Source organism: Mixophyes fleayi, chromosome 1, assembly GCF_038048845.1.
Source record: "Mixophyes fleayi isolate aMixFle1 chromosome 1, aMixFle1.hap1, whole genome shotgun sequence".
Taxonomy (NCBI): domain Eukaryota; kingdom Metazoa; phylum Chordata; class Amphibia; order Anura; family Limnodynastidae; genus Mixophyes; species Mixophyes fleayi.
In genome coordinates this window covers 397,613,460-397,637,789 of record NC_134402.1, presented here as the reverse complement: position 1 = coordinate 397,637,789, position 24,330 = coordinate 397,613,460, and the positions used below count along the sequence as shown (strand labels likewise).

General features: G+C 40.6%; 1 protein-coding gene across 1 annotated transcript in view; it reads left to right on the top strand.

Moving 5' to 3' along the window:
• The first annotated feature begins 914 nt into the window (after window positions 1-914).
• The window catches only part of LOC142098443 (endoplasmic reticulum aminopeptidase 1-like), a 58,916-nt gene continuing 35,500 nt past the window's right edge, over window positions 915-24,330 (top strand). Inside the window, exons 1-7 of the mRNA XM_075181292.1 lie at window positions 915-1,083; window positions 7,638-8,190; window positions 10,044-10,182; window positions 11,648-11,782; window positions 12,142-12,262; window positions 12,353-12,507; window positions 12,971-13,084. Coding sequence (XP_075037393.1) covers window positions 7,700-8,190; window positions 10,044-10,182; window positions 11,648-11,782; window positions 12,142-12,262; window positions 12,353-12,507; window positions 12,971-13,084 — 1,155 coding nt within the window. The 5' untranslated portion in view covers window positions 915-1,083; window positions 7,638-7,699. The remainder of the gene's footprint in view (window positions 1,084-7,637; window positions 8,191-10,043; window positions 10,183-11,647; window positions 11,783-12,141; window positions 12,263-12,352; window positions 12,508-12,970; window positions 13,085-24,330) is intronic.

Sequence of the window (24,330 nt, the reverse complement as noted above, 5' to 3'; positions counted from 1 at the left end):
TGAGTCTGTACCAGGGGCGGGCTGGCAACATGCAGCCAGGGGGGCGCACAGGCGGCCGCATCACATGACACGCGATGCGGCCGCCTAATTATATATGGGTAATATTGCAGCTGGGAGGGGGGGGGCGGCCGGCCCTAACAGGGGTCAGACTGAGCGGCCCGGGGCGATGCCTCCCTGCCCCCCGGCCCAGCCCGCCCCTGGTTTGTACCCTCTGTAACCTCAGTTTCCTGTTCCTGACAGAAGTAGAACCTGGTGTGGTCTTCTGTTGTTGTAGCCCATCCACTTAAAGGTTCAACTTTAAACTCATTCAGAGATGTTCTTCTGATTATCACTTTTGTAATGCATGGTTATTTGTAAACCAGTCACATGATTGGCTGATTAGATGTTTGCATTAATGAGCAGATGTACCTAGTAAAGTGGCCATTGAGTAATATATATATTTATATAAATATTAGTTGTGCCAGTACAGACGTTTGACATATAGACATATAGGGGTATATTCCATTGGCCGCAATGCTCCTGATCCCAAATCTTGGGCAAATTTCTGTACATTGTAAGAATGTATGTAAATGTATCACAGAAGCAGATTAGTGCAAAATAGGTACAGTACTTATTCTCATTGTGCCATACCTTAGTAAATAGCTACCAGTGTTTTTTTATTTATTTATAAAAAGTAAATGTTATGTGCTATCTTACAGTATCCAGTGCATGTACTTTCACCTTCTATGTACTTCCTGTAAAATGTGCACTATAAAAACATACTTTATATACACATTTCTCTAGTATATTTACTTACTCCACTATATTTATATTTACTATTGCAGTGTACATAATGATCTAATGTTACTACATTCAGTAATATACATGTAACACTACACTGTAGCTGAAAGAGAAAGTGAAAGTAATATGCTGAGCTGAGGCTTCCATGAGCCGAAAGATCGAGCAGCAGACAGACTGTGCGTTTGGGGGTCGTTTATAACATGACATTGGAGTATATCCGTGTTTATAGTTAGAGGATTATACTGTGTAAAATCCCTCCTAGTATAACAAAGAGCTCTTCATTTGTGACAAGCCTGCATTTAGGTATGTTGTTTTTCTGTATCTATGGAGTGTTTCACCATAAGCTCCCAGTAGCAGCTGCTAATTCATTATCGGTATACATTGTACATGTTACTGTTCCTTTTCTATTTTTATTGTCTCATTTTTTTTGGACATTGACAAACTGTGTTTCTATATATGTAAGAAATTACATCCCTGTTCCTTACAGTCAGATCAGCAAATGAGGCCTTGTGAGAGGCCTTTCATTATGTACTCACAGCATTAACTGATTAGAGGAAATATAGTGAAATCATGCTTCATAAAAAAAAAAATTCTTATAGCCTTCAATTGTGCAACTTTTAAATATTATTTATCATGAAACTGGATTTCCTTTGTGAATAATGTTGTATGGTTTTGGTTATCTCACAGATACTTGTAATCTAACATAGCAGATTCACATAAGGAAATCTATGCTGTGTGATTGCTGGACGACAAAATGGTTAACTCCTTTTCCAACATTATAATGTTTGACTTTCATCTTTTATACAGTATTTACTAGACTTTAAAACTATCACACTGTTTATATATGTTTGAAACACATGCAGTGGTGTTGAACCTAAAGGGCCTCATTTAGAATCGGGCGCAAAGTCCGTTTTAGGCGCATCAACCACAAAACCACAATCACGCATGTGCAGCAAGCACCATATCCGCCTGCATCTTGGACGCAATTAACACCTGCGACAGCTTGCGGCTTACTACGAGGGAAAGGGCGGAACGCGTAATTGTGAAGACGTGAACTTGGATAATATAGACACAGGGGGTGTGACCCCGTAGGTAAATCCTGGACACAGACACAACACACGTCAAAAAAGGGCTAAAACAGTGCGACAGGAATTAGGTGGAGCAAACAGTTAGCTAGCTCCACGAACTGCTCGCAGCTTGGAGGGTATTACGAGTGGGATACAGCGGGGGTTGCATGTCACTCGTAATACCATACCAAGCTACGGCACACTCCCACTCCTCCACGTCTTAGACGCACAGTGCGTCCAGCTCTAAATGAGGTCCAAACAGTACAGTATATCGCAGTTCTGTGATAATACACTGTGCATGTAACAACTGTGAAATAGACTTTTAAGGCTGTGTGTAATTTTAAAATTCAGAAAACACAGGAGATGCTTGTAGAATTCCAGATTCTATCTGGTGGGTTTCCTGTTTCCTCCCACACAACATAGAGTAGGTTTGTGTATGTGGTAGGGTATTTAGATTGTAAGCTCAAATGGAGCAGAGACTGATGTGAATAACTATATAGTCTCTGTCTACAGTACTGTATTATGTGATTGATACTATATAAATAAATACTGTATAGATAACTGGGTGAAGGTTGTTCAGCGGTTGCCCTTATCATATAATGACTGCAGATAACTGTTGTGTTGTATATTTACTCTATATTACTTTTCATTAATATTATATTACATTTATTGTGGCTACATTGTGGACAAGATCTACAAGTTTCTTTATGATGTTTGTTGGATAAAATTAGTCACAAACATTCCATACTCTGCCAGATTATATACCCAGCTGTTTTCACACAAAATAATAATTACACATAAATAATGTAGTCTTCTTATAACTCCATACAATGTGTAAAAAAGTTATTTTATCTCCAAATCCATATGAGATGTGAAGTAAAAAAATGAACATATTGTAGTGTATTAGTTACACAAACAAATGAAAAAGACCACTTCAAAGTGCTAAGAATATAAAATATTCAACCTCAATGATATATTGTGTGTATTACCCATACTTCCAAAAGGTGAAGGATTCAATAGATTAATGTAGTGAGTGTCTCCCCATTGTAGTTGTATTCACAAAAATTATACTTGAAAAGACAAATTCACGATGATCTCCTAAGGTTAAGTCATTAAAATCCACCACCAGATCATCCATAATAACAGCTCCTCGAAAAAGGTTCTCATAAAATAGAAAAAAAAAAATCCTTGCATAATAGCCATTTTATTAAATAGCAAGTAATAAAAATTAAATCTACTAAAGAAACATAACAAAAAACAGTATAAAACAAAACTTATGTTTAAAGTCCCCATGTTGGTGTAAGTCAGATCTCCTACCAGAACGTTTTCTGTTGAAAAAAGCCTTTGATCAAATCCTTGGTTTGTACAAAGGTAAATGTTGCCTTCGGGGAGGTGACGAAACATGTTCCAATAAAGTTTTTTCACACCAGGATTCCCTCTACTTAGAGATTCCCAGTATATGTGCCCAATGTATTGTTACAGTTGTTATTGTTTGTGCTAGTCATGCTTTGTGATTTATGTTTTTTTTCCACAATATTTTGTGTTGGCACTGGTTCCCAGTCTGCAAAAGAGCTATAGCCACCATGGGCAGCACCTCTTAAGTGAGAAACAGAGATAGTTACAAAGGTGTGCTAACTAGCCACTACTGTTAGTCATGGAAGACTTCCAGGAGACGGGATGAAATATGGAGGCATTACCAGTCTTCCAGAAATCAATACTCTGCAGCACCAGCAGTCCAAGGGTTAATTCATGGAACATTGCCAAGGTGGCCCCACCCTCCAGTGATTATATAACTTTTTAGGAATATCTATTGTGGAAGCTGTGGACTTCATGGAGCCACAGGCAGCAGTTCCTTACGGAGAGAAGAACTTAAGACGTGATCCAACCCTGGGATATTAGAACTGCCAATGAGATCTTCAGGAAAAATTTAAATTGAGCCCAGAGGATCAGGATTTGCCAATCTGGGAAGATGGTAAGGATAAGCCCACATTGAATGCTGGGAGAAAGGACCTCGTAAGAACTGCCATCAGAGAGCAACTTTCCCTCTCATGAATCGTTAGCTGAATGTCAGGACTAGCAGGAGTTACAGCTTATGCTGGACTGATAGAAGATTGCAGATCTACAGAGAGATGGCAAGGATCAGCAAACCTTCGCCCTCATGTCTTGTTGATGTGTGTGTTGACAATGAAGCAGGACAGGGAGGAGCCTCTGCCACAGCATTGCCATAAGATAAGATACCAGAGGTGGCAACTGATGGACCTGCCACTCATTCAGTTTTGTCTGGGGTGGGAACCCACCTTTGCTTGTTCCAGGGCAATTAGCAGACCTCCTCTCCAAATAGGTGTGTGAGAGGCATTAGACAGATTTCGTCTTAGACTTTCCAGGGACTCCACCCCAAAGATTCTAAGTCCTTTCCATTGCTTCTTATCAGGAGTGATTGTTTCTGTCCCGGAAGTTAAGAAGTTTCAGGGTTTTTTCTCCCACCTTTTTCTTGAGGAGAAGCCAGGCATTTTAGACAATTCAGACATACCTGGAACCTTGAAACTCCTACTTTCGGGTTTGACAGGTTCAAGGGAATCGCTAAGATTCACCAGCATGGAACACAAAGAAGTATGGGAATCTTAGGATATATAGGACGCACATCTTCTTTCCCATCCTGAGAAAGGCTATGCTGCTTTCTCAAATTCGCTGGATTAATTATTTTTCAGCTCAGCCTTTTGGTTTGGCTACATCACCAAGATTTCATTTTTTCAGAGATCAAGTTGAGGCCCCCTTTTTTAGGCTCATTGTCTGATTTTACCTGGACAATCACCTCCACGTGAAGAATCGGCCTCCCTGTTGCACTTCCACATGCGGGAGTCTGGTTATTGGTGCCCCAAGGATGAATATTGATTTGTTGTAATCCAGGCAGATTCCACCTTACAGCAGAATGTTCATGGGTCTCCTATTTGACACCAGCTTTGTGGTTTCTTACTGCCAGTGGCCAGGATCCTGTCCATTTTCTGAACTGGCAGAGATTGTTTTGAGCCTCTGGAGGCCAACGGTCCTTCTCTACATGACGTTCATAAGAGATATGGTCCTCACATCTAAAGCAGTATAGTAGGCCGTTTCTCTTTGGGATGTTTATAGTTAGACATTTTGAAGATGTGGTGTGGGTTTGATCCAAATGGTGTGAATTGATAGAAAGTTTTCAAAGCCCACCCAGAGACTAATAACAGTGACTTAAAGAAAAGTCCCTTGAAAAATCTGGTCCATAATGAGATACAGCAATAGTATTTGAAGATCTTAAGAGAAGAATCAAAAGAAAAGCTCCAAGAAATAAATAATTGAAATCAACAGAGCGGTGCTTATTTCTTGTTATTCAAGTGAGTGCAGAAACAAAGGGGAAGCATGAACTTGGTCGATTTTATGGAAATCTACACACACATATAAATTTAAATGACTACATACTTTGCGACTTTTAGTGATATATAATTAATTTTGATCCGATGTTGGACTACCAGGGGTGACAACTTTTGTAGCCAGGACATCAATCAGAATTATTATATAATTATTATATATTAACAATAATAATAATTATTATTATAAATATTATAAAACAGAATTATTCAACCAGTCACTAGCTACAGAAGTAATCCCAGAGGACTAGAAAGGAGCAAATGTAGTCCCACTGCACAAAAGTGGAAGCAAGGAAGAAGCAAGCAACTATCGACCAGTGAACATTACATCAGTAGTAGGGACATTGATGGAAACACTCTAAAAAGAAAGAGTTGTATAATATCTAAAATCCAGTAACTTAGAGGGTCCTAGACAGCATGGATTTACTGTGGGGATAATGTCAAACATATCTTATTGACTTTTTTGATTGGGTGACTAAAGTAATAGATTAAGGGGGGCCGAAGATGTAGGTTATCTATACTTTAGTAACGTTTTTAACACTGTCCCAGATCGCAGACTGTTAAATAAACTTGAAAACTGATTCTAAGATGGTTGAATGGATAAGATCTTGATTGCAGTATAGAAAACGGAGAGTTGTAGTAAATGGAGTGTATTCACAGGAGGGAAAGGTTACCAGTGGAGTACCCCAGGGATCTATACTTGGACCAGTGCTTTTTAATATCTTTATTGGTGACATTGCAAATGGCATTGAAGGGAAATTATGTCTTTTTGCAGATGACACAAAGATATGCAACAGGGAAGACACATTAGGAGGAAAAAACCAAATGATTGATGATCTAGGTAGACTAGAGAAATGGTCAAGAGTGTGGCAACTACAGTTTAATGCCAAAAAATGCAAAATCGCGCACTTGGATCTCAAAAACCCAAAGACTAAATATAGTAATAACGACACAATAATGGAAACTACTGAGGAGGAAAATGATCTAGGAGTCACTATTTTAGTTGACTTAAAGGCAGGTAAGCAATGTAACAAAGCAAGATAAGCAAGATGCTTGGTTGCATAGGGAGAAGAATCAGTAGCAGAAAGAAAGAGGTAATAATGCCACTGTATAAGTCCTTGGTATGGCCTGATCTGGAATACTGTGTCCAGTTCTGGAGGCCATATCTCCAGAAGGATATAAATACATTAGACACTTTACAAAGATTGGCAACTAAAATGGTGCATGGTCTACAGCACAAAACTTACCAAGAAGGCTAGAAGATTCTAATATGTATAGTTTGGAGCAAAGATGGGAAAGGGGGGGTATGATAGAAACTTTCAAATATATCAAGGGTTTTAACAAAGTACAGGAGGGAAACATTCTTCAAAGGAAGAGAAGTATTAGAACACAAGGACATGCACTGAAACTGGAGGGAAGTAGGTGCAGAGGAAATTTGAGGAAAAATTACTTCACATAAAGGGTAGTGGATAAGTGGAATAGTCTCCCATCAGAGGTGATAGAGGCTAATACAGTAGAGAAATTTAAACATGCATGGGATAGATAACAATATCCTTACAAAGAAATAAGGATCAAGTATGGTTTGAGGTTACCATAGGTTAAAAATGGACAGAATAGATGGACCAAGTGATTCTTATTTGCCATCAAATTCTATGTTTTTTTTTTGCTAATCCAAATTGTATTTAGTAACAATGGTTTAATTTACTTTCATTTCCATTCCATTCGAAAAGAAAGTCGCGTATATAAGGGCATCAGGACACTAGATTTGCCCCATAGGGATTGTCTTCTCAAACTGAGGAGTCCTCCTGATACTGCATAAAGAGGTTAGCATAACTAGGGGTGTATATAGTGCCCATTGCCATACCTACTTTCTGTATATTTTAATTATTGAAATAAAAATAATTATTAATCAGTATGAATCTAACGCTCTCTTTTAGGACGTTTTTCAGTACCTCTTTATAATTTTGTTTATTTAGAAACTAAAATAATTTTAATGTGTTTTGCAAAACTGGATATTATTGGATCCTAATTTTTAATTAATTAAAAGAAAAAATAATGAGTAGTTTGTCACTTTTTTTTGTGTGCACCAGCTGTTCTTAACTATGAAAATGTCTAGTCAATGTCAGCAGCATATAAAACTTAGCATCAGAACAAAACTCAGGAGGCTTTTCTATTTTTATACATTTCCATGTCCTATCATATTTTTTAAGCCATATATTAGATATAATATTTCTGAGGTAATTTTTATTTTTGGAAGCTCATATTCCACAATGAATATGAGTGAAAAACTTCTAGACAATATGACAAATCACATAGGCATTTATGCATAAAATTTAATTAGTCAATGTTATGTTTCTTATTATTACATTTTCTTTTTGTATTACATTTCCAGGTTCACATGTAACTACTTCCTGAAATTGCTGTGACCACATAATTGCATAGGTGAAAGTAACAATGAATAGTCTATTTAGAACTGGACTTTTATGCTTCATATGGACATGTTACTCTGTGTCTGCTGTGGCTATGGATACTGAGCACATGGGTGATTCTAGTGATGTCTTTCCATGGAACAATTTTAGATTACCAACTGATGTCATTCCTCTACACTATGACCTCCACATTCACCCAAACTTAACCACTCTCACGTTTAGTGGCCTTGCCAAGATCAGAATTGCTGTAATACAACAAACCAGTTCCATCATCCTACATAGCAAACACTTAACAATTACAGAGACAAGTGTTGAAAGAAAAATTGGAAGCAGTCTTCTACAGCAGGATTTATTTCTTCTGGAACAACCTATTAATGAGCAAATTGCACTTCAAGCTGCTGATCCACTTATTCCTGGAGAAAACTATACAATATATATTGCATACAATGCAAACCTTTCAGACAGCTTCCGTGGGTTTTATAAAAGCACCTATAAAGCCCCAGATGGAGAGATCAGGTAAATCTGTTTTTTACTATATTTGTCTTATGTGATAACTGTTTTGTGAAGTTGATTAGAATAAACCTCAGTCACTAGTGCATGTTTCAGAGTCTTATACAAAGTTTAGAAAAAATGTGCCAGATGTGTTTTCTAAAAAGGCCTACATCTATTTATTTATATAGTGTTATCAGCCACCGCGCTTCCCGCAGCGACTTACTCTCTGCTGCATGGCATCCGGTTAGGACGCCTGCCTGTCGCAAACGTCACTCGTATGGTGCTAGTCAGCAGGGACATTGTTTCTCAGACAATCACATGATAATCTCTTGATCACAATAATCTATTAGCCTGCGGGGGGAAGGGAGCGGGTTTTCGCTCTTAGGGAGTGTTCTGATTGGACTTAATTTCTTAAATAGCAGGGAGATATTAGCCTTCCTGCCAGTTATAGACTTTGTTCCTGCATTCATGAGCCTGCTGTGTTCATGTATTGTCTGCTGTCTGTCTTGATCCTTGCCTTTGTTTCTGGACTTCCCTTACTCTCTGCCTGCCCTGACCTTTTTGCTTGTCTCTGGCTATCCCTATTTGCTGCCTGTCTCCACCATTTGTATCGTCTTTGGTTAATCTTTCACCTACCACCTGGTGTTCCTTTACTTAGTTTGCCAGTCACTGCCAGTCTCTATACATCTTCGCTGCCTTGCACCTACAATAGATTTTTACTATCCTAAGCTTAAATCCTGGGGGCATCCTAGTACCGGGCAAGGCGGCTTGCTGTAGAAATGCACCTGTACATTTCATACATCTTGTTCTGAGAATTTATCCAGTGGGAGCTGTATTTCTGTTTTCTTTGGTGTAGAAGACAGTTTCAATTTACCTTTACTAATAACTGTAATAATAAACAGGGCCATCTTTTCCATTGGGCATGATGGGCAGGTCCCCGGGCCCCACGGATAAGGGGCCTCATAGGCAGGGCTCTTAATTAGAATAAATAATCCTGAAAAACAAAAAACCTGCAAAAAAAACCTTCAAGGGTCACTGAGCAAGTACATCTATCTATCTCTATATATCTATATCTATATCTGTATCTCTATACATCTATATCTATCTATCTATCTATCTATATATATATATATATATATATATATATATAATGTAGTGGCCCCGGTGCACTGCCTTGCCTGGGGGCCCATAATGTTGTTAAGATGGCCCTGATAATAAAGCAGGTGCTGGTTTCCAATACTGCGCTGAAAGAAAAAAAAATCTTTAGACTATTTAGGAAAGTGTTTAAGATGTTCCACTTAGTTCAGACTGAGGCTTTGGGTTAGCACATTCATTGTATTACCACATTAAATCTTTGGGATTGCAGTGGAATCTGTCATGCTTTCTAGATCTAGCCTGTAATAGCTGCAGTTATTGTTTCACTGTTATTCTGAGTCTTATAGTTTATAGCTGTTCTAGTGGAAGCACTAGCTGCAGTCCACTTCCACGTCCATCTATTGATGCCCAATGATGACATAACTAACTTGGTTATTGAGTTAAAGGATGGTGCTGTCAGTATCACATGTCCTAATCAGAGCAATTGCTGTTGTATCTCAATGTGTTTGGCTTGGAGAACAGCTGTGTAATATATGACACAAAGGCAGTATCTGTGGGGGAATCGTATGTCCCACCTATAACTTGCATAGGAGGCAGCAAATAATGGGTGACAATCTATAGCCAGTTCCAGGTGTGAAGATTTGCAATCACAGTGGGATCAATCTGTGACCTATTTACTATGTTTAGGTGGTTTTGACAGATGAGTTTTTTTGTATACAATACACACTAATATTTAATTTCAAATGTATATCTCTTCTTATTTACCAAATGATTTCTTCCAGAGTGCTTGCATCTACCCAGTTTGAGCCTACAGCTGCGCGAATGGCCTTCCCTTGTTTTGATGAGCCTGCCTTCAAAGCCAGTTTCTCAATTAAGATCCGAAGAGAAACAAAACATAGTGCAGTGTCCAATATGCCCATAGTACGTATTTTCTTGTTTGTTTGTTTGTTTTTTTTGTAAAGATTTTTAGTGCTTGTCATGTACATCAGGCTTTGGAATTTAATAGATTTCCAGCTCTTGTTGAGCTAAAACTACCTATGTCCTCTAGTTGACAGAAAAATCAATAATAATAATTTCAAATAACTGTTTTATTTTATATATTTGATATACATTTATTGAAAGCTGGAGAATCAGTAAATGACTAAGGGGTAAATGTATCAAGCTGAGAGTATTCCGGCGGGTTTGAAAAGTGGAGATGTTGCCTATAGCAACTAATCAGGTTCTAGCTATCTTTTTGTAGAATGTACTAAATAAATCATAGCTAGAATCTGATTGGTTTTTCAAACCTGACTTAAAACTCTTAGCTTGATACATTTACCACCAAGCCTGTTTCTTTCAGTAAATAGGAATGTAGAGGTTTCCAGCACAGCCTTTCCTTACTGTATTATTTCACAAGAGAAATAACCTAATTTATGTTCTAGCTGCCACGGTTTACGTATAGTGTCTTGCAGAAAATATTAATATGCTGGAGTTAACCTATCCCAATAACTTGTTAACCCTCAAGTTTTGTTTTTTTGAAACATAGCTTCATGGCATCTTGCAATTGTGCATCTGGATTTCCACGAAAGTTGGTTGGTGTGCAGAGCAAATTGACCTCTTGCGGAGGAGCAGAGTTTGCACCAGAAGGAATGAGGGCATTCCTGTTATGTAACAAATAGGCACACACATGTGCACCTAGTATTGTGGAGTATTGCAAAACAAGATTTAATTTTGCAGAGCGCGATTATTAAAATTAAATAAAGGGGTAGAGAAGGCACATTTATAGGGCATCCTTGTTTTATTTCACTCCGCAAAAACACTTGATGGCTGCTACAGCTCAGAGCTGACACAGATCAGTTCTCCTCCCTGTACTTACAATAGGGTGAACGGTTCATTGTCCTCTTGCACTTCTACATTTATAGGTGCACTTCCATGTAAAAAAGCAAAACAAAAACTTTCAACACACAGAAGTATTATAGGGCATAAAGACAATCCTGATGTCCCCTAACTCTCATTTAAGCAATAATTGACTATAAGCCAAGCAGTATTTTTGAAGTAAAAGTCTTAGGAGGATGGACTTTGATGTGATCTTTACACTTTTGCAAAGAACACCTAATTTTATTGCATCTGCGCAAGCCTTGGCACACTTCTAGTTTTTGTAGATAGCTAAAAAGAGTAGACAGTAGTCATGCACCTCCAAGTGTGTCAAAATGATTTGTTCAATGTGTCATATACTAGTTCTACAGTGTGGCGGAGCATTTTAGTAGCTTAAAACATACAAATTTGTACATAATGACTTGTGTTTCTGTAATGCATACATATTCTGCTTATATTATTCACTCTCTCCTGACACACCTCACACTGTGCAATCTCTCTCTCTCCCCCCTCCCACTCTCTCTCTCTTCAGGTGAAAACTATATATGTGGATGGGGGGCTCCTAGAAGACCACTTTGATGTCAGTGTGAAGATGAGCACATATCTTGTGGCTTTTATTGTTTCAGACTTTAAATCGATCAGTCAGGTGACGGATCATGGAGTTAAGGTACAGTAAGGATTCAGCGAGGGTACAAGTCAATTACACTTGTCTGAATTCATCTAAATAGCTGAAGATCAGACCGGTGCAAGTTACATTATTACAGCATATATCTGACATTTGCTCTTATATTAGTAGATAACCCCAGTGAAATATCCTGTTGGTATATCATAGCTTCCCATTTCATCAGATGCTTTGATTTAATTTTTATTCAGTATTCATGAGATTTTCAATTCCTTTATTCTAGCATTAAACAAAGACACAGCTTGTGCGTCCATTGCTGTGATTGCTCCTGGTTGGTTAATATTGAATTGTAAGGTGCATATGTGTTCCATTGTATATTCATGTTTTTTGTGCCTTATTTTTAGATATCTATTTATACTGTTCCTAACAAGATAGACCAAGCTACATATGCATTGGAAGTGGCAGTAAAGATTTTGGACTTTTATGAAGAATATTTTCGCATACCATACCCATTGCCAAAGCAAGGTAATGTACAACTGGCTGACTAGGAGATCTTGGCTGTTTCTGGTTTTATTGCCCATTGTATTATGTGATGATTGATTGTTGGTTATTTAGATCTTGCTGCAATTCCTGACTTTCAGTCTGGTGCAATGGAAAACTGGGGTCTAACTACTTACAGGGAGTCCTCCTTACTGTATGATCCCCAGACATCTACAGCCTCTAATAAACTCTGGATTACAATGGTGATAGCGCATGAGCTGGCTCACCAGGTGGGTTGAAACAAGAGATGTACATGTATTTAGTGTTATGTGTTTCATGGTAAATGTTGTATATTGCTCCACCTGAAGATATGTATTTTAATAATTGCAATAAAAAGATTGTTCCCTGTGTATACATTAGTGGGCTTGATTTCAACAGTGTGATAAGCTATACATACTGCAGAATTCAAACCCAGTTACTTTGGGCAGAGGACTTGGTGGTCGGTGTAGGCATCTATGCATCTCTGCATCTCTGCATACTGTGCCCACCCAGTAAAGAAAGGAAGCTTCTGTTTTTCTTAAGAGACTCAGGTACTGTTAGGAACACTCTGCTAGAATATGTATCTAACCATCTCTAGGCATTAAGGTTTTTTTTATTTTGTCATTTCTGTTTTGTGTTTGCTTGTGTTTTTTTTTAAAAAAAACATTTTGCAGAAAGCTTGTGAATTATAACTGTGGTTTTTTTCCTCACTAGTGGTTTGGGAACCTGGTAACAATGGAGTGGTGGAATGATCTGTGGCTGAATGAAGGATTTGCTAAGTTCATGGAGTACGTTGCTGTCAACATTACTTATCCAGAGCTGCAAGTTGTGAGTTCAGTTTTGCTGTAGTTTATAAATAAACTTTGTTCTGACAGTGAAGTTTCATAGTAAATTAAAGCAAAGTGAACACATTTAACATTCTCTTGTGGTGCTGCAGAGCACTGTGGTGCCTTACAAATCTATAATAATAATAATAATAATAATAATAATAAATGGCTGCTAACATAAAGCATTGTGATAACCAGTTTATCTGTGCTGAGCAAGAAACTGGTTTTCCTGAGGTGCCGTCACCTATCGCACCTTCTATTGACCTCTGTTATATAATCAATGCTTTAGCAGTACACAATGATGTGTATATATATATATATATATATATATATATATATATATATATATATACATATATATATATATATATATATATATATATATATATATTTCACAGGAGGTACAACCCACAAGCTCTTTCCTGATCTAAGAATGTTTCTCTCCAGGATATGCAACTTTGTTAGGCACCTTCCTCCTTTTTTTTATTTAGCACAATAAGGAAACCGTTTTTCTACTATTAGTCCTCTATTCCCCAGACCCCCACTGGCTGCCGGCCACCATACCCCCCTTTCTTCAAAATATGTTAGGTACTTGAACACACCAATTCATAATGCTTTTGTTACACCTAATTGTATAAGACTTTGTTGAAAAATGGTCAATCATCTTCATTCATTTGATTGTTATTGTATTGTAATTTTGCCTTCCTGACCAACCAAAATAAAGAATTCTAAAAAACGGTGGTAGTCAGTTTAACGGTACTGACCACCTTGACAAAGAAGAAGACAACAGGAGGACACCGAATGCATAGTAGAGCGACCTGAAAAAAAACAACTACTTACCAGGATGCAGATGTCTTCGTGGGACGACTCGTTGTGTCGCCGACGGACCCAGCTGTCATTGATGTAATGTAAGTATTATTTTAGGGCTTAGGGTTAGGATTAGGGTTACGGTTAACACTACCCTTAACTCCTAACCCTAATACCCCTAATCTTAAAACTCCTAACCACTAAAATAATACTTACATTACATCAATGACAGCTGGGTTCGTCCATCGCCGCTTTAAGACAAGTCGCGGTTTGTGATAACGTCATCTTGAAAGTCGGAAACACAACGAGTCATCCCATGAAGACATCTGCATCCTGGTAAGTAGGTTTTATTTCACGTCGCTAAGGCATTCGGTGTCCTCCTGTCGTATTCTTCTCTGTCGGGGTAGTCAGTACCGTTAATTGGTACTACACCCCTAAAAAAAGGCACTCTACCCAATATGCAATATATGAAATATAGTACTGAAAAAGTTAGAGAAATATGTATTTGTCTAAAAATGAAAATACTAAAACTATGAGTTTCCCAGGTCTCAATGGTATCAATGTCATCACACCCAATGTGTTGTGATATTGGCAGATATATCAAAAAAGGATATATAACCTTTTTTGTGTTTTATTCAGTTTTATTACACAGTTATTTTTGTTACCTTATCCAAAATAAATGAATGTCTCATTCTAATGCAGTCAACTGTGTGTTGAGGAGATCTGGGGGTAAATGTATCATACCCCGGTTTCTTCAACTCGCGGGAGTTCGGCGTCTTCGCAGCTTAAATTTAAAGCGGCGCTGCCTTGTAAAGGGAAGTGTACCTTTACAAGGCAGTGCCGCTTTAAATTTAAGCTGCGAAGACGCCGAACTCCCGCGAGTTGAAGAAACCGGGGTATGATACATTTACTCCCTGAAGTGTATTGTATATGTCATTCTTAATAGCAATGCCTAATCATTCCTTATGAGAGAAAAAAAACTCACTATGATACAAAATTGCACCTATATTAATTCTAATATAATGGGATTTTGTGAAGGCAGTGGGACACCAGGGTCAGTGTTCTTTGGAACATCTACAGAATAATATCTCAGTTCAGCTGCTGCTGGATACAGTAAGTTCAACTGACATTGCTATTCCCATCTATGTTCCTTTGGTGATCTCCACTGCTTTCAGTTGCTGCCAAACATGGGAATCAACCTTCCTGGTTCTGTTTACAACAGTGCACATCATACTAAATACAAACACCCGGCACACAGCTACTCTAAACTAGCCGATAACCACAAGCAGCCCAAAAGCAAAAACTTCTCTAGAACCAGAAGAGGAAGTAGAGAAAGTTAAAATAAATGGTGATGGGCAGTTGTGGTTGACAGAGATGACTGTTTTATTCTACAGTGACCGGTTCATGTTTTATGTCTGCACTTTCTGCTGTCTATTCTCGTTCAAACCCTGCTACACCGCCAGTAGCGACAGAGCAAGGCAATTTGCCAGTGACTGTTTAGAGTCTAGAAGCCAGAGATTTCGGTCCTTTTGTTTCTCACCAGTCCTTTGGGTCATGTGGGGCTCACTAAAGGGGTAAGCAGACCCGGGCAACTGTGCTGTATTTTTTAAAAAGTATGTACAAGAACTGAACATCTCATCCTCTCTTATTCTCATCTCTGCAACTGTGCCTTGCTTAACCTGTATTTAGTTGCTGCTCATTGAACCAATTATATTACTCTGGCCTGGCTCTCATATAGCCTGAGTAAGCCCAATTGTCGTCGTCCCCCTCCCCCTTCTCTGATCAGCTGCCCAATTAGCACAGATGTAACTTATTTTGAAATTAGGCTCACTATATCTTAGCATTTAGTCTGGGGGAGATGTATGTGTTTTCTTCACAAGTGGGTTTCTAGTAGAGATGCTCACTGACCCACGTGTTTTAGTTTTGGTTTTGGTTTTGGTTTTGGTTTTGGATCTGGATTACCTTCGTGTTTTGGTTTTGGTTTTGGTTTTGCCAAACCGTCATTGCGTGTTTTGGTTTTGGTTTTGTTTGGTTTTGTTTCGCTATTTTGATTAAAAATCAATGTTTTTGGGCCTAAAATAACCAAATTTAGTGCTCCACCTGTCTCTTGGATAAGTAATGTAATTGTAAAGCTAATAAATTATCCAAAAAACTGTTTCATTCCTGGTAGGCCTTCATTAATTCTACACACAAACCAGATTGTCTTTGGATGTATATTACACCCTACACTTATACTTAAGTATGTAAAGAAATGGACAAAGACAGTTTGGTTTGCCGTTCTAGGCCCCCCTCCACTTGTATAAAATACCAAAAAATTCAGCCGTTATAGACTGTACAATATTAAGAGAAATGGACAAAGACAGTTTGGGGTCACTCTGTGTATGACACCCTACCCATAATGAGAAATTGCCCAAACAGCAGTCTTTCAAGACGGTACGTGATATGGAAATGCCCCAAGTCCCTTTCCTCTTTGGGGGTAGATTGCACCCTACACTTACATAGAAAGTTTTAAAAAGATGTTATCGTCATCATCTTCAGCTTCATCCTCACCCTCATCAGTGTGTACGTCATCATCACAGACTATCAATTCATCGCCGCTTGAATACGCCATTAGAGAAGAGTCAGTGCTTGGATGTCTTGGATGGTGAAGGCCTTCCTCGTGGAAGATGTAGTTCATTTTTATAAACATCATTTTCTCCACATTTTTGGGAAGTAACCTTCTACGGCGATCAGTTCCCTGCTGTGCTGAACACTCGTTCAGAGTACACACTGGAGGGTGGGCAGCTTAAGTATTGCAAAGCAAGTTTGTACATGGGTTTCCAAATGGCCAGCTTTTCTTCCCAGTAAGGAAAGGGACTGTCTGACATTTCCATATCAATTACCTCTTGAAAGTAATCCTCCACCATCCTTTGCATGTTAATACTCATATTGGATGGAGTTATGGGCAAGGTCACACATTTTTTGGAAAAATCCTTCAAACCAGCCCAGATGTTTGCCCTCTGCGTCCACTCTGCTTTTTTTAGGAAAATTAAATTTTTTACGAGCAGCAGCTGCTTGAGAAACTGAAGGAGGACACCTCGTCAAGCCAAGGCCCAGTTCAGCGGACAACTTGCTGAGCAATAGCTCCTTGCAAAAGTTCACATCTCGTTCATTTTGAAGCAAAGACTCAATGTAGGTCTTATACCTTGGATCAAGCATAGTGGCCAAAACGTACTTATCCGAGCTCAAGATCTTAATAACTCGAGGATCATTGTGAAGCGAATTAAGTACTTGATCGACAAGCCAGCATACTTTGCGGAATTGCTTGCTTTCATCTCCTCCCTCAGTTTCTCAAGCTGCTTTTCCAATAGTCTAATTAAAGGAATGACTTGGCTTAAACTAGCAGAATCTGCACTCACTTCACACGTCACAACTTCAAATGGTTTCAGCACCTTGCACAGCACTGAAAGGATTCCCACTGTGCAAGGCTGAAATACATCCCCCCTCCTTTCCCAATGTCATGGCTTGTGCAATACGCTTGAATGGCTTTGCGCTGTTCCTCCATCCTCTGAAGCATGTACAGGGTGGAATTCCACCTAGTTACTTAACTTTTCCTCAGTTACACTTCTTTTGTGCTTCAACACGGTAAAAATTTTTTGGGTGTGTGTTTTTTTGACTAATTTCAAAAGACTGTGTAGTTTGACATCGCCTTCCCCAGATGACTTACTGGGAACACTACCATCAGGACTTGTGACAGAAACTGGTTGCTCATTCAGATCATATGTGGACTGCTTAGAATCCATTATGAGCCCAACGCACTTGTAGTGCTACAAATTGTTTTAGATACTGCTGACAAATATGACTTTTGACAGTCACAAAAATTAATGCAAAAGAATGGGGGACACCCCAAAAGCACTTGGGAGTGCTAAAAATTATTTTTCAGATTGCTGACAAACAGGACTTTTGACAGCCAGAAATATTACTGCAAAAGAATGGGGGACACCCTAAAAGCACTTGGGAGTGCTAAATATTATATTTTTAGTCTGCTGAAAAATAGTACTTTTGACAGCCAGAAATATTAATGCAAAAGAATGGGGGACACCCCAAAAGCACTTGGGAGTGCTAAAAATTATTTTTCAGATTGCTGACAAACAGGACTTTTGACAGACAGAAATATTAATGCAAAAGAATGAGGGACACCCCAAAAGCACTTGGGAGTGCTAAATTTTATATTTTTAGTCTGCTGAAAAATAGTACTTTTGACAGCCAGAAATATTAATGCAAAAGAATGGGGGACACCCCTAAGCACTTGTAGTGCCAAATATAGAAGAAAAAAAATCCTCTATCCTCCTCTCTTCTCTATCAATTGTTATCAGAATTGTAATCAGAATTGTTATCAGAATTGTATTCTCTGTCCCTGCTCTCAGCCTGTGATTACACCCTGCTCTCTCCCTCTGTCAAATGACGATGGATTGCTGTGGAGGCAGGTATTTATAATTTTCAAATATCGCGAGAACCGAGCCCCGAGATCCGACGACATCACGATGACGTTTGGCCTCGATTTGGAATCCGAGCAGGCGGGAGAGTACCGAGCCTGCTCGGCTCGGTACTCAGATAGGCAAAGTTCGGGCGGGTTCGGTTCTCAGGGAACCGAGCCCGCCCATCTCTAGTTTCTAGCAAAGTGTTTAGAAAATACAGTTCAGCAAGACAGTTGAACAACAATTGAATGCATCTAGATAAAAATAAGATTTTTACTCACCGTAAAATCCATTTCTCTGACTCCATTGGGGGACACTGCGAGACATTGGGGTATAGTAGAGTGCTCAGGAGTCTTGTCACTTTAACTTGTTAAGTCTGTGCACACCTCCTCTACTTAACCCCCCCTCTCAGTTTTGAATAACCAAGAGTGAACGTAAAGGAGGTAATATAACCTGGACAGGTCTTAAATTATAAAGAACCATAACCAAAGTTTTCACACACAGAACTATATACAGAGCAAGGGAGGGTGCGCAGTGTCCCCCAATGGAGTCAGAGAAATGGATTTTACGGTGAGTAAAAATCTTATTTTCTCTTTCCTGCCATTGGGGGACACTGCGAGACATTGGGGATATACCAAAGCTTCCTCAAGGGTGGGAATGCTCTGGACCAGCTGCACGCATAACCCTGCGACCAAAGCTTGCATCAGCCGCCGCAAAGCCTTGAAGTCTGTAAAATTTAGAGAAAGTGTGGACGGAAGACCAAGTCGCCGCCCTGCACAACTGCTCCGCAGACGCCCCGTGCCTGGCCGCCCAGGAGGCACCTACTGCCCTAGTAGAATGTGCCTTCAAATTTCCTGGAACGGACAGAGAAGCTGCAACGTAAGCTTCTCGAATTGTGGACGTGATCCACCTGGCAATTGACTGCTTTGAAGCAGGCCAACCCCTCTTGTTTGCGTCATATAAAACAAAAAGATCTCTGGTCTTTCTGACCTGAGATGTATGGTCTACATAAGCCTGTAGAGCTCGTACCACATCCAAGTACTGCATAGACCCTTCTGAAGAATCCTTCTTTGACTTGAACACAGGTACAACAATTTCCTGACTAAGGTGAAACCTGGAAACCACCTTAGGAATGAAAGATGGTTTAGTACGAAGGACCGCCCTATCAGCGTGGAAAATAAGAAAAGGAGGGTCACAGCGAAGAGCTCCAAGCTCAGACACTCTGCGAGCAGATGCTATCGCCAACAAAAATACTGTCTTCCACATAAGATACCGCAAGTCTATTGACCCCACGGGTTCAAATGGAGGCCTAGAAAGAGCGCGAAGAACCAAATTGAGGTCCCAGGGCTCGACAGGATGGCAAAATGGAGGTTGCATATGTAACACCCCTTGCAAGAAAATCTTAATGTCAGAATAACTTGCAATCTTTTTCTGAAAGTAAACAGAAAGGGCCGATATCTGGCCTTTGAGAGAGCCCAGACGAAGACCCCTCTGAACCCCATCCTTTAGAAAATCCAACACACGAGAAAGCTTAAATCTAGAGGAATGGAATCTTTTAGACTCACACCACAAAATATATGTCTTCCACACGCTATAATATATAGTGGACGAAGAAGTCTGGCCTTAATCATGGTAGTTATAACCTCTTGAGAGAAACCCTTTGCTTTAAGTATTAGGGTTTCAGTAGCCAGGCCATCAAAGCCAGGTGATCTAAACCCTGGAAAATGAATGGACCCTGGACCAGAAGATCTGCCCGCATGGGAAGCCGGAATGGAGGAGCCCCTGCTAGTAATAGCAGATCTGAGAACCACGCTCTGCGTGGCCAAAATGGAGCTATTAGAATAGCGGGAACATTCTCCCTCTTCAACTTCTTTAGAACCCGGGCAATCATAGGTATTGGAGGAAAAAGATACACCATCTGATATGGCCATGGAGCTGACATGGCATCTATTATTTCCGCCCCTGGGTCTCGAGCTCTTGCACCGTAGAGTGGAACCTGATGGTTCAGCCTGGACGCCATCAGATCTATGTCCAGGCAGCCTCAACGGTCCACCAGAAGGGAGAAGATCTGACTGTTCAAAGCCCATTCGCCGGGATGAAGTGAGTGTCTGCTGAGGAAGTCTGCTTCCCAATTCTTCACCCCCGGAATGTGAATGGCTGAAATCTTGGGCACTTGATGCTCTGCCCAAGACAAAATGCGCCTGGTCTCTCGCATGGCAGCCGCACTGCGAGTGCCCCCCTGGTGGTTTATGTATGCCACCGTGGTGGCGTTGTCGAACTGAATTTGTAGTGGCTTTCCTCTTAGAAATTTCTGGGCTCCTATCAGAGTATTGTACACTGCTCTGAGCTCTAGGAAGTTTATTGGGAGAAGTGATTCTTGAGGGGACCAGAGACCCTGAAGCCTCAGAGTTCCTGTTACACCTCCCCATCCCAACAGACTTGCGTCTGTTGTGACTAGAGTCCAAGCCCAGGTCTGTAAGGATTGACCCTTTTCCAGATTGGTTTGGGACATCCACCAGACAAGAGACAGCCTTGTGGATCTGGACAGACGAATAATCTGCTTGTCTAAATTCTTCTGAGACCCTGACCACTTGAGTAAGATCTCTGCCTGAAGTGGATGGGAATGAAACTGTGCAAAAGGGACTGCTTCGAAAACCGAGACCATTGTCCCCAAGAGTTTCATGCAACTGAGGACTGAGACTCTCTTTTTCACTAGAATGACTCTGGTCCTTTTCCACAGGGCTAAGACTTTTTCCCTTGGAAGGTAAACTCTCTCAGAGACTGAGTATCGAAAAGCAGACCCAGGAAACGCATTTGTTGGGCTGGAACAAGAGATGACTTGGGTAAATTCAACACCCAGCCGTGACTCTGAAGAAACTGTATGACTGTCTGCACATGGTGGGACATAAGAACTGCCGATTGTGCCTTCAATAGAAGGTCGTCTAGATAAGATATAATTGTTATACCCTTCTGGTGCAACAGACCTGCCATGATGGCCATAATCTTGGTAAAGACTCTGGGGGCAGTAGCCAGACCGAAAGGGAGAGCCCTGAACTGGAACTGTGCGTCTCCTACTGCAAACCGAAGGAGACTCTGATGTCCCTCCCATATCGGTACATGTAGGTAGGCATCCTTGATGTCTATGGACGCCAAGAACTCCCCCTTCTCCATCCCTGCTATTACAGAGCGAAGGGATTCCATGCGGAATTTCTGAATAATCAGATGTTTGTTTAATGACCGAAGATTCAGAATGGGCCGGAAGGACCCATCTGGCTTTGGTACCAGAAACAGGTTCGAGTAAAAACCTAGACCTCTTTCTAGAGGAGGCACCTGAACAACAACCTGCGCTGTTAGAAGTCTTTGAATAGCCTCCTGAAGCGCCACCCGTCTGAGGGGACAAGAGGGGAGAGGGGTGATAAATAATCTGTGACGGGGGAGTGGGCAAGGTCTATCACATAGCCCCTGTCCTGCGCGCGGGAAGGACAGGCTGGGAGGAAGGAAGTTATCGATGACTCTCCTCCCCTTCCTGCTGCTTCTGCCCGCCCTGCTTGCCACCGCTTCCAGGCCCCATCAAGCTCCGCAAAAATGGCCACAATGAAGCGCTGGACTCACGCTATATAATATTAACTGCCCAGCAGCGTGAGTCCTGTAAAGCGGACCGACTCACCTCTATATGAGTGTGAGCGCCGCTTGTCCCCTTTTCTCGAAACTGCTCATTTCCATAGGGGCGAGCGGGGACCTGCCGGCAAGGACGCGGCAGGGGAGAAGAGGCTGAAGCACTCTTTCTCCCTCTGACCGCTCTTATGTGGGGAACTGTGGCCGCGGATACCCTCCGCTAAAACAGGCTTTACCCTGCTTGTTCTTTAAACACTTCTTCACAGTCCCCTTTCCTATCTAACTATGGAATGCCGGCAGAGGGTGCAAGGTAACAGAGCGCTAGGCTTCTGATACCTGCGCTGAGGGTCCCCAGAGAGCAGAGCTATGTCTTACTCACTGTTTTCCTGGGTCTTCATTGAACCCTGCGCTGCACCTATAGGACAAAAAATAAAAACATGTCAACCTATAAGACTAAACAGAGTATAGGCAGGAGCCTATACTCTAGTGACCTAACTCTCCAGTCACTTAAAAAAAACTGAGGATCTCTCTGAGAGGGGGGGTTAAGTAGAGGAGGAGTGCACAGACTTAACAAGTTAAAGTGACAAGACTCCTGAGCCCACTACTATACCCCAATGTCTCGCAGTGTCTCGCAGTGTCCCCCAATGGCAGGAAAGAGAAATTTACATCTGCTGCATATTTACTCTGCCACTTCTGATTGCACACGACATTACATCTATGTAATTCTTTGATTTCCTGTATGATTTTCTTCCAAATACCAATGTTTGCCAAATTATTTTTCTTTCCCTTCGTGGTATTATCTTTAGAACTATATCCTTCTTCACCCTTCCTGAAACACACACCTCTGTTCACATTGCCCCTGCCTTTGTTCACTCACCTCTAGTTACCATTCATGAATTTTTTTTCCTATTTAAATTCAATAGTTATAACAGCCTCACCCTGTCGCCAGAAACTAAAAGGACACACGTCTTACAATCATCTTTCCTATCTTTCTTCCTCCCTGCTCCTATTAGCTGGTGATATATCACCTAATCCAGGTCCCCCTCACTTCTCCCACACGCATATATCTGAACGCTACCGAAATCCAGCAAACCTCAAACGCATCACCTGTCTCCCCTCTCTTCCAAAGTCCTTTAGATTTGCCCATTGGAATGCACGCTCTATTTGTAACAAACTTACATCCGTAAATGACCTCTTTCTCTCAAACAACCTCAACCTTATGGCAATAACAAAAACATGCTCTCGCAATCAAACACTGCCTCACCTGCAGCCCTTTCACATGGTGGTCTCCATTTCACCCACACTCCCAGTCCTGGAGGCAGACAAGGAGGTGGGGTTGGACTACTTCTCTCCCCAAAGTGCACATTCACAGTTCTATCAAATGTTGCATCACTAACATTCACATTTTTTGAAGTACATACTTTTAGGAATTTTAACCCATTCTCTATGCATGTTGCTGTGATCTATCTCCCCCCCTGGATCCCACCAACAATTTCTTGAACACTTCTCTACATGGCTCTCTCACTTCTTTTCTTCTGACATCCCCACCATCATCTTGGGTGATTTCAACATCCCTATTGCTAATCCACATTCCAATGCTGTTCGCTTGACCTCTCTCTCTAACCTCCTTACTTGACCTCTCCCAGTGGATTGAATCTGCTACTCATCAGGATGCCCACTGTCTTGATCTTGTTTTTTCTAGACTATGCTCAGTTTCTAATTCCCTTAACACTCCTTTCCCCCTCTCGGATCATCACTTTATTAGTTGCAGTTCTTTAACCTCCCTGCTGTCGAAATCTACCAAGCCTCCTCATGCCCGATGAAATATTAACGGTATTGATTTTCAACAGTTTTCCACCTGTCTCCAACATCTTCTCTCCCCAATTTCTACATTCTCCTCCCCTGATATGGCAGTTCCTCATTTTCACCATACCCTAGCAACTGCCCTTGATCAAGTGGCTCCAGCAACTCTTCATACTCCGCATAGACTTCGTTGTCAACCGTGGCACATTAGAGTAACGCGAAATCTACAAAAACTTTCTCATAAAGCTGAACGTCACTGGCGTAAATCTTGTACCTCTAATGATTTCGGTGCATATATTGCTATCTACCACTCCTATCGAAATGTTCTAGACAGTGCTAAACAAGTTTACTTCCAATCTCTCATCTATGCTCAGGCTTCTAACCACAAATGCCTTTTTAACACATTGAAATTTCTTCTCCCACCTAGCAATCAGCTCAATTCCTTTTCAGCATCCTCTGACACCCTCTCTTCATTTAATCCCACAAATGAAGAGGAATTTTCTACTCTCTGCTTATCTTCCTACCCTACCTCCTTTCCTCTTGATCCCATACCCACTCAAATTGT